The sequence below is a fragment of the Lissotriton vulgaris genome, chromosome 5 (genome assembly GCF_964263255.1).
Source record: "Lissotriton vulgaris chromosome 5, aLisVul1.2, whole genome shotgun sequence".
NCBI lineage: Eukaryota > Metazoa > Chordata > Amphibia > Caudata > Salamandridae > Lissotriton > Lissotriton vulgaris.
In genome coordinates, this window is record NC_141693.1 from 241,935,783 (window position 1) to 241,954,497 (window position 18,715).

The 18,715-nt window shown below is 41.1% G+C and overlaps 1 protein-coding gene across 2 annotated transcripts in view; it reads right to left on the reverse strand.

Moving 5' to 3' along the window:
* The window catches only part of RGS3 (regulator of G protein signaling 3), a 688,935-nt gene that overhangs the window by 515,408 nt on the left and 154,812 nt on the right, over window positions 1-18,715 (reverse strand). For both annotated transcript variants that reach the window (XM_086921262.1, XM_086921263.1), the window contains one exon: window positions 4,801-4,882. In XM_086921262.1, the coding sequence (XP_086777388.1) occupies window positions 4,801-4,882 (82 nt within the window). The remainder of the gene's footprint in view (window positions 1-4,800; window positions 4,883-18,715) is intronic.

The following is an 18,715-nucleotide window of genomic DNA, read 5'->3' on the forward strand; positions in this document are numbered from 1 at the left end:
TTCCACTCTCCATTTGCTGTGAATCCAAGGCCTACCTAGCTTAAGCGATTTGTACTAGCGATTTTCTTTCCCCTTAGATAAAAAGGATAAGCTCTCCCCTTCTTGGTTCTGTGCGACATTGCAAAAGTCTTGCTTTGATTTATTTTAAGGTCAATGCCTTCCATAACATTTTGAAAAGAATTATTAAGAATTTGTAGGCTCACTGGGGATAGTGCTAAAATTACAGTATCATCTGCATGTAACAGAATGGGTACCGATCGAGCTGCTACTTTACGGGAGTCTGTGCCAAGTGGTTGGAGCTGTTCATCAATGGCATCAATATAGACAGAAAAAAGAAACAGGCCACAACACACCTCTGTCTTACCCCCCCCTCCTACAGATGTTAAAAGGATCAATCATTTCACCATGTTTAACATACTGAACCTTTGCTGTGAGCTTGCTGTACATGTGAGCAAGTAGTGCAACAATATAATTTGGGGCCCACAAGATTGCATACATCTCCATAGCTTATTACAACATCAAATGCACTGCTTAGGTCCATGAAGCACATATGTAAGGTGCCTGGCCTAGCTTTTAAATATTTGCCAATATTATGATGTAAGTTAAGGCTCCACAGTTCCTAAATCACTTCTGAAACTATATTGTGCATTGGAAAGTATGTTTTTGGCCTTGGCCCAATCCTGTAATCTCTCCAGTAATACTCTACCCAATAATTTAGCTGAGTTATCAAACAATGAGATTGTTCTACAACATGCTGGATCCTGTCTAGAGCCTTATTTGTATATTAGTATTATTACAGACTCAGACCAGGAAGTTGGAAAACCCCCCTTACCTGCTGCAAAACCTATGTAAGCAGGGGTGCCCACAGATCCAATGAGTACTTATATACGCCAATGGGAACTCCATCTGGGCCCTGAGCATTCCTCTGTACAAACTTGGCTAGGGCTCTCTGGACCTCCTCAATCTCAAAGGTAATATCAAGTTGGGTTGTATTATAAGAAGGGCTATCTTCAGCATTTAACTTGTGGACTGGATCAAAGATTTAAGTAAAATGGTCCACTAATACATCTACCCATATAGAATTCTCTATATTCAGTCCGGCATCATCATTAAGAAAAGGGTAATTTACTGTCCTCCAAAACAGATTATCTTTTTTGTCAGCAACCTGGACAAGACTGGTCCAGGCTCTATCCTGCACATTTTTCTTTCTCAGTTTGGTGCCTTTTTATATTGCTTTCTACTATTTGCAATGGCGACCTGATCCGTAAAAACATTTGTAAATGTCTGATTAATTCCCTGCGTGCTTTGGCACAGAGGTTATCAAACCACCCCTTACACCTTTTAAAATTGACCCTAACCTCTTTACTCAATTGCTGATTTATAGATTTTGAGATTCCAGTGTGTGCATTTAAAACTACAGTAGGTTCAACATTATCCTCTAAACAAGAGTACAAGAGCTCTATATCAGCCCTCAGAAGCTCACCCATGAATTGATCACAGTCAATGCCTGCCCAAATGATCCGTATCTATTTCTATCCTTATAGGTAGTTAAAATCAATAGCTTCCTTATTCATGGGTGGGGGCAGCATATGTGACAACATTAGAGGATTGTGCTCCCTAAGTCAGTTTCTACCTATCACAATATTAGATGGAGTCGCTCTTCGATTTCTAGAAACTAGTATGTGGTCGATATTACTCTGACCCCTGGGTCCAATGAATGCATATTGCTTACTAGCTTAACCATTGAAATTTGGAGCCAGAAAGATCAAATCGTATTTCAGTTCTAGATTATTAAGATGAGTGCCATACAGGCACTTAGTAAAATGATCATTTCCATCATTGTGCGAGTAATCAAAACTACACACCTCATCTACTGTTAAAGAACATCTGGGCAGATTAAAATCACCTGCCCATATTATTAACAGTTCCTGATCTCTATCGATAAACAAAATAATCCTCCAAGACATGTTCCAAATAAATTATACCTTGTAGCCTAGACTCATCATCAAATATATTATTGTAATAACTTATGATCATAATGTCTACATTTCAGTTGGTACTTAACAAGAGGAATTGATAAAAAAAGGTGAGGCCAGATAGATTTCAATGAGCTACAATTAAGTCACTGTGGAGATCAGAGCTACCAAGCCCCCCTTAGCTCTTACCCTGCTAGATGCAGTGGTCGCTGTACAAATTGTTGCAAAGCCATCTGTTGCAATATCCTTAGCGGACCAGTTCTTTTGAAGGCAAACTATATTTAACCTGATGGCAAACGTTTCCCAGGCCTTGGTTATGCATTTGTCGACCAAACCGGCTATATTTCATGAAACAAACCCCACGGGTTTAGGCTGGCCTTATTCCGGCTTATAATTAGGCTATTTGGAGAAGTCATGTGGTGCTGTGGAGCGACCATAAGCCACTTACTAAAGTAATGTCCACAAGGGGTTGTATGCTGCATCACCCTGGTTGGTGACATTGTTTGTAAAACATGTATAGTGTATATACAGTCTATGCCTGGTTTACGGAACAAAATCGCAGATTCCTTAAGCAGATTACCACTTCCTGTGACAAATGCGCCAGGAGATGACATTGAACAGTATAGTGTGGCTAGTGAAGGGGAAGGGGTGGATAGGATTATGTCTGAGGAATGGTGTAAAGCTTACAAAGAAGATTTCCTCTTAACCGATGTAAAGGCCAGAAATTTAGATGGCTGGCAGGTAAACAATGAACGGAACGACCTAAAGGGGTATTGGGAATTGAGCCAAAAGAGCGGCATGGGATCCGGAGGTTGTAAAAGGAAGAATTAACGAGGCAAAGTATATATACAAGAAATATTATGATGTCGAGCATGGCTGTCCACCTGTCAATTTGCAGGTGGGAGATATGGGGAGTGTAAAAATAATTGGAGTTTTGAGACGTGGCAGAATAGATGTTAAAGACCTCATAAAGTGGAAAAAATACTTTGTAATTCTACTTTATTGAGCAACAGAAATGTACGACAGGAGTTCCTTATCCATAAGTAACAAGTGGAGTGTGTCAGTTGGTGAGGAAGGAAAGAAACATTTTGATTTGTTAATTGAGGAGGGGGAAGTTCCATGTACAGAGAAGAGGTTCATACACCAAATAATAGTGGGGCGTCTTCGCCTGTGAATGATTATATAGGAAAATAATGAAATTATACATACAATATGAATTGTGCTGGATATTTTTGACATTTGTTGTTTTCGTTATTGAAAAAAAAATGGAAGATGTGTTGTGAAGTTAGTTGAGGGAAGGAATGTTATCTATGTAACGGGGCTGGCTGATGTCATGGGCTGCTACGTAATTAGCAGTGCAGTAAGATGGAGAATAGAGCTGATCAGAGGTGGAAGTATTCGGTGTGGGTGTACCAGTATTACATTAATAAAGTGCATTCCTGAAGATCGTGTGGAGAATCTTCCTTATACATTGGTATATGGGAAATTACTCCTGGTCAACAAAAAAAATCAATTTCCACCTTCCTACTAATGGGCTATCACCTTCGTCTTAGCTTGTACTACTAATCTGTTCTTTGATCTTCATTATGGGAACCGATGTCTACCTTTACTAGCTGGGGCCTCAGTAAATCAACAGTAGCCATGACAGGAAATCTCGGTGATAGCGCCAAAATATCTTTAGCCCATACACCACATCTATGGATTCTCACTTTGAGTTAGCGCAACATAAGGTTTGTAACCCCAGCAACTGCACAGACAAGGGTGAAATTCATCTAAGCCCACTTTGCTGCGCCGCATCCTCTCCATTCAGAAAGTATGCCAAAGTTTCACTAGCATGGTACTACAATCCAGGAGTGTCGACCTTGACTCACCAGACTCATTTGTAAAGCCCACAACATGACCAAATAATCTATAAATGACATAAAGGAATAATCCGTTTGAGTATACCCGGATTGTCCCCCGGCAGCATATAAAGTAGTAAAAAAAATAATAGTGAGTTCTGTGCACATCTAATATTACTCAGATGGGTGAAAAACTTTTAATTACACCATCGTGTCAAAGCCCTGTATGTTGCACACCACATTCAACATGCACCTGATGGTCTGCCTGTTGGACTCAGCACTGTGGAGTTAACAAGAGGAGCTTAAGGTCTCTCTCAGTCCAGGACAAGATCAAGGAAAGTGGAGCTTCCCTGGATTTGTGATTCAGCAGCTCCCTTGCATGTTTGGCTGGGCTGGCCTGGGCCATCAATATACCAAGCTATAGTTGGTAGCGTCCCTGCATCTTAACACATATAAGTTGAAAAAGAATAACTGACAGATAAAAGGTCTGTAGATTCTGTGGGTTCATAATGGAACGTAAACATCAATTAGAAGTTAAATTAATAGGCATGTTTCCTGTTTCTTTCTTTCTATCATCATTTGCCTAATTTTCCAGCAAGTCAAGTTAGAGGGTGGTTAGCTAAACATATATTTCAAAGTACCTGTAAACACTGCTCTATAAACTACGTTTGGCTAACCTTGTAACAGAAATGCTAATGTACCTGCTTATAAAAATTTATAAAATACTTTGAAATAAAAAAAAGAAGTTAGATTAATACCAAGAACTTATAAGATATTGATAAAACACTGGTAAGAAACAATGGACAACAGTTTGTTTTATATTAAAAATACACTATACGAAACAACCCCATGTGAAAAGGGGAAAAAAACTATTGCAGTAGTGTGTAATGTTCAACTACCGCCGATTTTCCAGGTAGGAAATACCACTTACAGGGCTGCTGAAAAGAAAGAAAAAAAAGATACTAAAGAAGTAACTGTATTACCTGGATCAACAGCTTGGACACGAACTGGGGAATCACAACATATCGTGAAGCCATAACCATCCCGTCCTCGAGGAACTGCAATCTGAAGAAAAATGTTAAACCATCACTGTTTGAATTCCAGTTTGTAGTGCTTCAGGCATTGAATCCATTTTATAAACGCTCTCCACAAATCATTATCTCGAGAGACATCCACCTTCTGAAAAATGTGAGCCCCACTAGTCTTAAACAATGCAAAATGATGGAGAGCCGAAATTGAGAGAAGACATGACTATCTCCACACTCACTTCTATGGTGAGTACTTGGAAATGGTGTGGCTTTTAGTAAAACATATTTACCAAATCTGAGCAAGGCACGGACTCTAGTACACCACAACATGAGAAATGAAAAGGTACCTACCCTCAAGCATCATCCTTCGCCTAGTAGCATTCACTGACGTCATTGATAGGGTACTAGATCCTTAAAACCAATAACATCTTTGGTGTCGTGGCAGTATTTTTTAAACCAAAGTGATGGTCACACAAGAGCACAAACAGACATGCGACATGGATGAATACTATAAGCTGAAGACAGTTAAATTATAAGGGCCAAATGTTTTGTTGCTTGCAGTAGAGGGTGTTACTCTAAAGAAACTTAGGAATGAGGTTAAATACCCCTTTACGATGTATAGTGGAAAATGTATCACTTTAATAGGACTCTACCCCTTCGAACTAACACCCAAGTCAGCCCACCCCCAAAAAATAGACCTATCGTATTGCAATAAAGGGCCTTCTCGACCGCTTATTAGATTGTAAATATCAGAGGAAGAGACCGGCCTGCGAAGTCTTCAAAGTAGTAATAAATAGTGCAGTAAAAAAGATGTGTAAGTGTTGTAAATTACACAGACACAAAGTGTGAAGTGAGAGTTACATATGACTCAAGCTATAAACACTAACAAAGCGCTTCAACACCTTTTGCTCTGTGATAACACTGTTGTGGCTCAGGAGGGAGAGCGGGAGGGGTGGGGGCTATTTCCTGCCCTCTCCGTACGTAATTTGAGTGCGCAGTGTGGCATTGCGTAATGTCATTGCTATCTTTGGCCTAATAAAAAACATTCAAGCTTTAGTAGGGCCCTGGCTTCACCTCCTGGTGCAGAGCAAGCTGTGCTTTATTGCAGGCATGGAGGGAGGGAGTGATGGTCTCGGCTGCAGCTTTGGCCTCGTACAGTGCCCCTGCTATTACTAGTAAGCTAGAGGCGCTGAGGCGCTGTGGCGGTGGTGGTATTGGTATTGGTGGTGGTGGCGGTATTGGTTGTGGGCGGTATTGGGGATGTACTGGTGGTGGTGGTGGTATTGGTATTTGGTAATGGTGGTGGTATTGGTGGTGGTGGTATTCGTACTGGTGGTATTGGTGGTGGTAGTATTGGTAGTGGGGGTATTGGTAGTGGTGGTATTGATGGTGGCATTGGTATTGGGGGTATTGGATTGGTGGTGGTAGTATGGGTGGTGGTATTGGAATGGTGGTGGTAGTAATGGTGGTGGTATTGATGGTGGCATTGGTATCGGTGGTATTGGATTGGTGGTGGTGATATTGGTGCTATTGGTGGTGGTGTTGGTATTGGTGGTGGTAGGATTGATGGTAGTGCTATTGGTGGTGGAGCTATTGGTGGTGGTGGTGGTATTGGTGGTGGTGGCATTGGCAGTGGTAATATTGGTGGAGGTGGTGGTATTGGCGGTGGTGGTGTTGGTATTAGTGGTGGTGGTGGTACTAGTGGTGGTGGTGTTAATAAAACAGGCTTTTGAAAACAACCCGTCAGGTGGCTTTAGTAAAGATGACATGTAACACAGATGAGCCGTTGTCCGCTTCAGCCCATTAACACAGTATTTTTGTGCTACCTGGAATTCACAGGACTTCATTTGCTAATCATTTCTAAATCCATTTTAATTGGGGGGTTGAAACAGACATGTGATCATGCTGGGTGAAAGTGTTTGAAAGCAGGCGGCCGTGCTGGTTAAAAAACACAAGCGGTTTCAGCTGAAGCAGAGCATGTCCGGCCTGCAGTAAGAGAAACTCAGTAAAGTAAGTAGTGCATACAGACTATATAGCAGGTCCCGTGTAACAACGAAGTGAAAGGACCAGTTGCTAAGGGAGGGTACAAATGAGGACAAGGCTGTACTAAGGAGGGACTAACAAGCCTATTAACGAATCCAAAGGCAGCATTTACGAAAGACAATAACACAAGTCAATGAAAAATATGAGGAGAGGGGGCGCGGCTTCTCTCCCATACTGTACTACAGCAGTCTCGCAGAGCGAGCAGTGCATGTGCACTGTCTCTAGGCCCGACCTAAAAAGGCCTCAGCAACCTACTCAGTGCAAGATATAGCCTATTAAAACCGTTCCTGTAATCCAGACCTGTTGCTGCTTTGTCGGCTTACGTATTTAGAATTTTCACTGCCTTCGTTCCAATCCTGCATTTTAAGAGTTTCCTTAAGTCTTTTCCTCCCCACTTTGTACCGTTCTCCACTCCTATTTTGAGTGATCGAACTTCACAGCCAGTGAAACTATGCCTGCAGGATTCCTCAGACTGAATCCACTCTCATATACTTGTCTCCACATTCATCAAAGGGACTGAAACATTTCTCTGAAGTTGCCCCTAGCAATACAGATAAGCAACAGCAGTGCATTCTGGATCACATGGATTCCCATTGTACTATAAGGTCATTTCCCCGACTACAGACATGGTACCATTTCCACTGCCTCAGGGTCACTGCTGTAGCCATACCACTGGAGGACCCCCCCCCTGTCCAGTCTGATATACTGATAAGCAGTAGTCCCAAAAGAGGTTAGGGAGGCAACTCTTTGGATCGACAGTCTAGGGCATAACTGTCTCTCCAGTCACCAGAACCTGACCTCAGTATAAGAAGGCTGTTAAGTTCACCTATAAAACTAGTACCAAATCACTGATGAAAATCAGTACCATGTCTCAATATTTCCCTTCTTTAGAAAACGGACTGAAAAGGCAGTTTCATCCCAAATACATTTCACTTCACACTTTTTATCTGGTTTCAGTCTGAAATGCAGGACAGAGATTTGAGTCCTTTTCTGAAAAGGCATAGACAACCTAAACAATAATCAAACAAAATGCTCCTTGAGTAAATATCACTGATTGCAGGCATTGGTGTTTTGGATGACATACTTTATTTTATGGATAATGTAAACTTTGTCTTCTGGTTATGCTTGCAAGATCAGAAACTTGATATGATTTTTGATGATACACTACTTGCGATCTTGAGAGCACAGATGGGCTTCGCAGAGAAAGTACTGAAATTGTCTTCCTTCTCTCATCTATGTCAGAATGTAGGAAACTAGATTCTTGCAGCTCACTGGGTTCTCTTATACCCTGTAGTGTGCACTGTGGCTATTGATTAATACAATGAGTGTTTCCAGATAACTTCATCTCTACGTGAATGTCTAATCCAATGTAAAATGAGAGAAGTGACAAGCTCATTCACTCAAACTTAATCCTACCAAAACTATGTTCTGTTTTTTTCCAAACCTAGCTTGAAATCTCTTCCTAAATTAAATCCTTCTAACCACAGTTCCTTATGCAAAATTTATAGATTTACCTCTCTAAAAAGCCTGAAATTACAGCCATACATCTCTAGACTCTTACCAATGTATCCATCGCAAGAAGCTAAGACCTTGGAAAAGGGGACTAGAGAACTTGCTGCTAATAAGCCAAAATATTTTCAATTCAATTCATCTGTATTTAATGAAAACGTAATAAATATGTTAATAATAAATATGTTAAAATATAAAAGATAAACTATTTTATCATAGAGGTAGCTTTTCGAATAAAATGATCCCATACAGATGAAGTAGAGACTACCCAATATGTTGCTCCCAGTCCCATCAATTCTTTACAACGCACTTGAGTAGAAGTGCGAAAAAATCATATAAAATATACCCACCTTCAAAGTCTGCTGACAAGCATAAAAAAGATCCACTTACGTCTTCTATCCAAACTGAAAGATGCACTCAACTATCATCACAGACTCCCATGACACGGGGGTAATCACAATTCTTACTGAACAGTACAAGAATCAAGAAATCCAAATGACTACATCAAACCTTATCAACCTTTGAGCCACAAACTTCGAGTCTACTACATGAGAATTTTCAGCAAACGTTGGAAATGAGGTCAAGTATCTGGGAGAATTCACATGCTGCAAAAAGAAAAAAAACACCGTAGCAGCCATTTCTTCTGTCCAAAGAGACAGTGGCATTTACCCTAAAATAAAGCCAAACCTAGCTTCAGAAATTTGGCGCAAGACAGATCTCCACCAGGAACTTAAGATACAGTCAACTGTGCATCATGAGTTACATACGTCCTATTAGCCACTGTGTCCACGCAACAGATTCCATTGGAGATAAGGCAACCAAATGCAAAGAAGAAAGAATCATCTAGCTTTCAGTCTAAGAAAAGCTATAGCCCACTGCATAGTGATGCAGTTTGTTTGGGGAAGCAGTGCGTTTCTGCATGCATTAGCAAGAGTATGTGGGAAGAGGGATGTTGATACTGCGAAGGACACAAGGAGTGGGACACTATAAGTGAAAGGGTAAAATGGAGAAGGTTATTCATTCTAAGTCACAGAGGTCTGTGAGCAGTGTGCTGTCTCATATAAGGCAAGAGTCACATCTCCATGCTCCCCACAGTCACAGTTTAAGTTGGATTAATGGGTGGTGCACTGCATTGCTACTATGTTAAATTAAATCAAATCTTCCTCTTGGATAATCTTCATTCCCTTCAGCCCTTTATGAAATGTGCTTCACACACAATCAACTTACAAGTAAAATGTATGGGCATGCACAACTTCAATGACACACACCCTCTAGTTTGTGCGCACCACTACGAGAATGAAATCAGAATTATGGCATGCTATACAGGCAGCAGCACATTACACGTGACTGTCAGTCAGACATGGAATTCTCTTAAAGATATTTAACAATTACAGACATGTTTAACTGTTTTTTGGTGTGATTTATTTTTCGTTTCTTGGGAGGGCCTTTAATTATAAAAAAAAGTATAGAGATGATACTCAAATTCTACATGTCCTCCATGGGGATTCCAATGATAGTCGGTATAGCAGTTTGCACAAGAATAATACATGTACTGGATTCGAGCAAACTGCCTAACCTTCAGGGCCACAAGTAAGAGTGCTTGTCCTGGCTAATGATGCTATTCCTCAACAGGCGAAATCTTGCAATGATGCTTCAAAATGATCTAACATCTGAACAAGTCACTGTCAATGTTAAGGTGGAACATTATGCTCAAAGTTGATGGAGCATGGTTATTTAAGAATGATTTTGCTTGGTCAAATCTTGCTTATTGAGTGAAAATTACGAATACGTACTTAAGAAGCATGACTTATATTGTGTCTTGTGAAATACATGAGGTTAAAATTGCATCATAAAAGCATGCAGAAGGGTTGCAAACTGGTGAAAAAGACATTTACGACAGAGAGAAAAACGTCTAATGTGCTATCAAAATAATGTAGAAAGTAATAATGCAGACTGTTTTTTTTAGCAAAATATGATTTGAAAGGATTGCTCTTATGAAATGTTTCCTGCTATGTTTTCTCAACACGTAAATCTGAAACTGCAAAGAGAAGCTGTTTGTTTTTTAACTAAATTTATTAGACTGTGATTATGAATGTAATGGAAAAGTGTTTTTATATTACTTTCGTATGCGTTTATATTTTTTCAAATGCTTTAACGTTAGTACGTTTCTTTTAGAAAATGGTGATTTTGTGGTTTCCCATGTAGGCCTCAAAGTGTATTATGACTCTATATTGTAGGTCTCAGAGAAATGTATTTTGTCCTTCATTATTTCTTTCAAACAAACTAAAATGTTGACTTGATTGCTCTAGCTACGAGCATTATCACTAAAGTTTATTTCCTACAATTTGAATATCCTTTCTCTATGAAAGAACTGTGTCAATCTTGTTGCAAGCTAACTCGGAAACAAGTGCATAGACATGTTAAGTTGCAAGTGTGCTTCCTAGTCCAGAAGTTAAATGATACTGTACATTCTTAGAAAAATGTAGACAGAGAACAAAGATATTACGTGTGGGCTCCGGATTTGGGCTGAAGAATGATCATTCCACGATCACACCATGGATCTCAACCAATAGAAAACATGTAAAATTGTGCAGAAGTTACTTTGTGGGCTGGAACAGTTAACATTTCGAGGTATTATAACTTTGTGGCAAAAGCAGGTGTGCGGCTATTTTTCCTTGCAAATCTTGGGGGTGATATGCTGTTGGTCCAAATTCTGATTATTCTGAACTGAACTCATCTGATTTCCCCTGCACTTCATCAGTTGGCGAAGTTGAGCAAGCTAAACCTTTCAGCTGAAGAGTTAACTATTCAGACTATCGCACACTGTGCTTCAGTTCATTTTGCGTCTCGGTCCTGATAATCGACAACTGAACTTTGGTTCATATGATTCCTGAATTGCATACTGAAATTGTAATGTGTATTCTTCCTTTTTCTTTCTCTCTCCCCTCATGCCAGTTATTTGATTTATGATGTATTTTGCTTAAACTGTGACTCTATTGTGATTTTACCTGTAGTCAACTGAATAACCAAGTATTAAAGATTCTAATGTGTTTTTGTGTATGGACCATTCATCTTGAAGATTAGATAAAAGTACCTTGAAAACTATTCTGAGTTTGTCTTTCCTAATTGATGATATTATTGATAAGATATGGTTATTATTATTGTTAGATAGGCATTTCTTCATTACAGGTCCTCATGAAAGGATGACTTTCGTCTCTAATTATCTGAGCCCCTATTAGCTCTTAAAAGATCTATCAGAGGGCCTCATGATTTGTAAGTGATTATAGAGTTTCTAAAGGCCAATCTCTGAGTTACTGTCATTTGTTTACTGAAATTTGAATTTATGGTTGGTGGGTAACTTGTGTCTATGCCAACAAATATGTCACCACTTAGCTGAATCAAGGTCCTGCCAAACGTTTGCTCTTTGTTTAGCCTATAAAACAATACAGCAATACAGGATTACTTTATTTATTTATTTAGGAGCTTATAAAGTGCGCTTATGCCCAAGGGCATCCTAGCGCTACCTGCTGACTCCTGAGAAAAAGAACGGGATCTACTCCTTAAATAACCAGGTCTTAAGCCCCTTTCTAAAGGAAAATAGCTCCAAGGCATTCCTAAGATGCACCGGCAGGCTGTTCCAGGCTTTTGCTGCACAGAAGGAGAAGCTGTTTCCTCCCCACCTGGCGTTTTTTATCCGTGGAACCGCAACTAATCAGCATTCGGCCGAGGGAGGCGCTCTTCCGGGCATGTACCACTTAAAACACCTGCTCAAAAACTCTGGGCAAAAGCCCATCAAAGCCTTAAAGACAGTGCACAGAGCTTTAAACTGCGCACGTCCTATTACAGGCAGCCAGTGGAGTTGCCCGAGACCCTCTCGTACTGAGGCGTATCTGGGGATCCCCATCAGCAGTCTCGCTGCTGCGTTTTGAATCAGCTGCAGTCTATACCCATGTTTTTTTTTCAGATTTAGGTACAGGCTATTGCAGTAGTCTAAACGCGACAAAATGAGGGCAGAGACTGCTGTCCTGAATCCAGCAGCTGGAAGAAAGCATTTAATTTTCCTTAATATCCTAAGGATATGGAAACAGGACGAAACCACTCCGCTTTAATTCTATCTTGCATGCACATTTTCTTAAATGCATCCAAAGAATGTCTTATAAGATTGCAACCTGCTCAGAATTGGTCCATTCAAACTATTATTGGCGTTCGAAAGTTTGCGCATTTATCTTTGGAAGGTCTGATATATAGCTGGCTGAACATTGAGTATTAATTAAGGTGAAAGCTATTAGTTGCAAGTGGAAAACACACAATGACAGTTTATCTGGATGTTAGAAGCAGAAATTCAACCATGTTACTAACTATATAAGATTTACTTTAAAAAATATTTTTCAATTAGGAATAGTATTGGTATGGAAAATGTCTGGTTTACTACGTTTAGCTTTGTTCAAGGACTTTGAGTCCTACTTGTTTTAGCCTTGAATCGATATTTACACTGTATAGCACAGTGAGCATTATAAATAGTAAAGTGAACTGTTAAACCCCTTCAGCGCGGCGCGAATTTTCGCGCTGTGCTGAAGGTTCTAATGAGCCTATCAGCTCATGACGGAACGGTTCCGTCATGAGCACAGCTCAACCGACGCTCATGACGTAACAGTTCCGTCATGAGCATGGAAGGGGTTAAGTACGAAGTGTGGCTGTTCTGTGCCCTATTACTGTAAATGCATTTCTTCTTCGTGCTACGATGCAATTCAAATCATTGTGCTGGAGCTATACAAAAACTAAACTCTAACATTTACATATTTAAGAGACTGACAAAGACAGAGCAAAGTGGGACTTTTCTTCAAAGCTTAAAGATGATCAAAAGACAATACATGCCTGGTAGCACACATTCGTTTTGGGGAAAGAAACATGTACCTTTTATCAAATATCACATAATGCGTAACACTTTATTTTGTTTCTTCGGCTAGGGTATCTTCCCCTTAACTCTTTAGAGGCAAGAAGAAGTGGAGCTCCAGTTATTTTTTCTAATTGTAATTTATGTGCTATGTGCCTGCAAAACCGTTTCCATGTACTTACTATGTGCCCGGTATTAAGTGATTCTCAAAGGCGTTTATTTGCTTTATTGGATTGTTTTAACTTAACCACGCATCAAGATTTTATATTTGTAATCACTCATCAACCAAATGAACAAGTAGGTTTCTCTATATTTATATCAGCGGATTACAAAGAAACCCTTTAGGACATAGAAGGTTGGACAGCCACCCCACTCATGGATACCGAAGTACCAGAGTTACCTATCCCAGGGAAGCCAGGTGCATAGGGTCGAAATGGCATCGGGAACTGCTGTCGTTCTCAATGGGAGTCTTCAAAGAAATGCCACTATTGCAAAGAAGAAAAGTGTCCGGTGGAACCCACAGGTGGATTCTTGAAAGAAGGAACCTGAAAGTAGAGGGGACAGTCTGGGTCACTCAGTAGTGACCAGGGGCTTGGTAGACGAATGCCCACCGATGCCGGGTGCTTCAGCTGTGAAGAGGGAGACCTTGACTCTGCAGCCACGGGGACCAGAAGACATTGAGGACGACCAGGAGCCGGATACGAGCTGTCACATGAAGGATGTCTAGTGCGGAGGGGTCGGAGTGCGGAGGGGTCGGTGTCCGGCGGGATCCCTAACAAGCCTTGGCAGGGGTAACCTTCGAGGAAGGTCAAAATTTGGCCCAGCAAGGACCAAGAGACTCACCACAGCAAAGGGAGTCAGGGCAGGCCTGGAACAACCAAGGGAGCCCAAGAAAATCAGTGTTGTCCCTCAAATGGACCCATAGGCCAAAGGCACAGGAGTCGCAAGGGGACCTCTAGCAGTTTCACAAAACAACAGCTAGCAGGGCACAGAGTGCGAGGAGGCCGAGGTCCTTTGTACGAAATTTGCCCAGAGGTTGGGGCTATCGATCGCCAAATGCACTTGGTTGGGGTATGCTAACAAGCATATGCACTTGCAAATGAACGAGGTGCACAGGGCTTTGGGTAAAGCAGTCCCCACGAGGGATACTGGCTTCAAACTCGGTGAGAGGGTAGCTCGACCTCAAGAAACGCAGTAATGCAGGAACCCACCTCCTGTGTTGCTGGAGCCTTCGGAGTCCGCAGGAGCTCAGGATCAGAAGGCCTGTCAGATGCATTGCGGTGCCTGCAAATGCAGGGGACTGACTCCTTCACCCCAAGGGAGACACTTCAGTTGTCCTTGATGCTCCACAAGTCCTGCACGGAGCCTGTATGGTTCAAGGGCACAGTCAATGCTTTGGACGGAGAGGGAGACGAAGTCGGGCCTAGTCGAAGTCGATAGTGTCCAGACGGTCAAAGGTTTCTTGATCAGAATCTTGTCCACATCAAATCTAGGGTCCTACAGCCAGGTAAGCCCTTACATACCCACGGGAATGGGTTGGACAGGTCCAGGGAACCCTCCCAGGGGAGGGTCAGGACAGTGGGGAGGATACTCCCATGTCATTCGTCCAGTTTCGCGCCAGAGCAGGAGCCAACAGCTCCCAGAACTGGTTTGAACTGGACTATGCACCAGGACTCCAAGTGTGCCCCAGATGCAGACTTTCAGGCACTTTGGAAGTGCACCCAGCCATCCCCAATACACTAAATCCGGTCTGGGAGGTGGTCACACCTCCCTGTGACAGGATGCCTATTGTCCTGCATTCCCCTGCTCGATCTTGGCTCAGCAGCAGGAGAGTAGAAATGGGTCTGTGGTCAGCAGCAACCCTTTTCTGCTGCCTGAGTCGAGAAGGCTGGTACCGGGAAGACCAGTGACCCTACGAAGGTCGCTTCAGAAGAGTGGAATCATACCTCCCACACCGGTTACCGGTGTGGAGGTATGATTCCAAGGTGTTTGATACTAAACAAGACATGTTTTGTTGCAACAGTTATCAAGATAGCATTTTATGCGTGCATATAAAGCACCTCTACGTGCTTTAAAGTTTTAAGTGTAGTGACCTAAAGATATAGTAAACCTATATCTAAAGTAAGTGGTGAAAGCACCTGCTTACACAGGTTGCAATGGGCAGGCCTGTAGTTCCATTTTTCATTGCCTCTAACGGGTGGCGTAATACATGCTTCAGTCCATGGGAGGCCTCTGGGGTACCTATGCCCTGGATACATTTGTACCATATTTTAAAAAACAGCTTTGAAAACAGCTTAAAAATAGTTTAAAAATAGTCTACTCCGAACACAAGATAGTTAGATCTTTCTCCCACTGTTCATAAGTTGCTCTCCTTTGTGATCTTTAATGTTTAGGCATCAAGTTGAAAATAGAACAGTCAACTTTTAAAACAAGATGCTTAGAATGTATTTCTTTTACTGCCTCTCTTAATTGTGGGTTTTGTGAAAGTTTTTCATATATATAAATGTTTAGATAAAAAGTATATCTCCTTTTTTTATAGGACTGCTTTTTTTTTTAATATCTAAATACCTTTCTTTAAAAAATATTATTTGTACATATATTTGTAAATATATTTATGTGTATATTAATGTGTGTATATCTTGTCTTAAAAATTATGTACGTTTTGTAATATGGGTTTTGTCCGTCATCTAAAGACATTTGTTTGTTTATATCTTTATGTTTTGTTACAGCCCTGAAGAAGTTCCGTTAATTGTTTACACAGGAATGAAAAACGTTGGCTGTCGTCGTATCTTTATCATCTATGAAATAAAAGTCAACAGAAGAAGAAACACTTTGGTTTATTTATCTTAGTTTCAGTGCATCTCCATTTTTCTAAAACATGCGTACCTTATACTAGGGACTGACAAGGGTACGCCTCTATCTCCCCTATAATTAGAGAGCTTCACTGGCTACCCATAAGAAGCAGGATAAAGTTCAAGGCCATGTGTATAACCTACAAGGCCTTGAACAATAACGGTCCTGACTTCTTCAAAAACGCCTTCAAAATTTACAAACCCAGTCGAACTCTGCGCTCATCCACAGCTCAACAGCTCCAAATTCCCCCAACAAAAAAGGTAACTTGGGGAGACAGACGATTTGTAGTGGCTGCATCCAAACTGTGGAACCAGATCCCTTCTCAAATCAAGGAACATACTTCGCTGTTTTCCTTTCGAAAACATCTTAAAACGTGGCTTTTTAACCAGTAACATCTTCTCACAACCATGTAATCTGTACACACTTGCGCCGAGACACCGGAAGGTATTTGCGCGCTCTAGAAAATTTAAAAATAAATAAATAAATAAATACCCCAGTATCCAATCTGGAGTGTACCTAAGTACATGCATAACATTTTAAGAAGAAAGCAGAAAGGCTGGGGGTCCTGATTATCAGATCCCAGTCAAACTAGTCAGAAACAGTGTAACATCAAGCAAAAAGTCGGGGTAACCCTAAGAAGCAGATCCTACTTTCCTACAGTATTATTCCCATTGCTTTGGCTGTGTAATCTATGTGTCAGTTAACATGAAAAAAAGTCTTATCTATTTAACGGATTGGTTATTCTTATTTATTGGCTCTTCGCATTAGCAGCCGATATGTTTCCCGGAAACACCCCCTCTGTTTCTTCAGGGCTGAAACCAGTTATCATGAAAACCACTAAATACGGTCCTTCAATCTCAAAAACGATCCTTTCCATCCAAAAGTTATTTTACTTATTTAGGAAAATTTCCCGTACTTCACTATCTGAGCAAACAGATGCATCAAGGATATAAACTGTTTTCATGCTTTAAAAAAAACATGCACACAGTATGTGTGGTATTCTGCTTTCACGTCTCTCCTTTCTGTGCCTTGTATTGCGCAATCTCCTTTTCTGAGGTTGCTAGGTTGTGTTCTATTGTGGAACTCTACCCATCCTCATCGCCAAAATTAGGTGTTCTCCTTAGGATAAATAGCAGGCAGGGGACCAAAAGTAGTTGATGAAACAGCATAAGTTTATTGTACATCTCATGCAAGGGACCTCAGCCACCAACGGTCCAAGCCAACTGACAAAAGCTTTCCAATAATGACACTCACTCTCAAGGGGAAGAGTCGGGGCTCGAGTCGGGGTACCACGCAGGTGGACGGCGTCCCCCCACTTATTCTACCGGGGGGACGCCGTCCCCACTGCCAAACAGCTGGAATTCACTCCTTGGCCTCTCTAGGACAAGGAGCTTGGCACCTTTCGTGACATCACTTCCTGTTGTGACGTCACTTCCGGTGACAGCGTCCCCCCACTTGTTTTTTTACGACTTGTGCCCTGGGAAGAGTTCACAATAGAACACAACCTAGCATCCTCAGAAAAGGAGATTGCGCAATACAAGGCACAGAAAGAAGAGACATAAAAGCAGAATACTGCAGTATGTCGTTGAGCGATCCAAAATGTCACCATATGCCACCACAGTCTGTCCAAGGAAGACTTGAAAAACTGCCCGGTACAGACAATGCTTTGAATGCTAGATTCAGAAAGCTAGATGTGCTCCACACCCCTTTCCTCCAGAAGGCACTGCACTCAGTCTGAGCAAGCATTGCTTTTTTGGAATCAGGCATGCCAGAAGTACAATCACAACACTTACCAGGAGGCTATTGATTCTGTCAACAGACGGGTTCCAAGATCACTGCTTTCCAATTGCCACTCAGATTTGTTTTCCATTACAGTGTTAAGCTCTCACGAGTGACCTTGATGTTATATATTTACTATTCTATAAAAAGGCTTATCAATGAGGGAACCAAAGAATGGCTTACACCAAGGTTGTAAGGTAGAATAACGACTGAATATTTAAATGAATTGCAGTAAACTAAACTAAAGGTACATTTATTTTATTCACTGTGGAAACTTTTGGGCTGCTGGCATGAAATCCAGCCACCCGCTGTTCTCACCACAGCAACTTCATCCACACTCGAACATCTGAAAGGCTGGATGTTGCTGCCCAAGACTGCAATGCAAAATGCAGGGAAATTGTCAAATGAAAACCCTACTTCGAGGAATAAATACATACTTCCTTAGGAGGAGGCCACAGGAGAAGAGACAGGAAACTTTCCCATAGAAGTTTACATCGTTGGATGGAGTGCACATGTTAGTCATCTATTTTGGTCATCACGATGAACGAAGTAAACTCTTGCTAAATTGTAATTGTAACCTATTAATATAAAGCTTATGACGAGGCATTGAAGTGCTCCGCAGTGAGTAGCATTCTACTTCTGAATCAAAGGTTAAAGGTAAATAGAAATCAGATTAGTAAGGTGAGCTTCCTTTGCCTTGTAGGATTAGATGTGTTTGTGGTGTCTAGAGCTCATGCATAAACTATTGTTTTGAATAAGGATACATTAATTGAAATGGATTAGTAAAGGAAA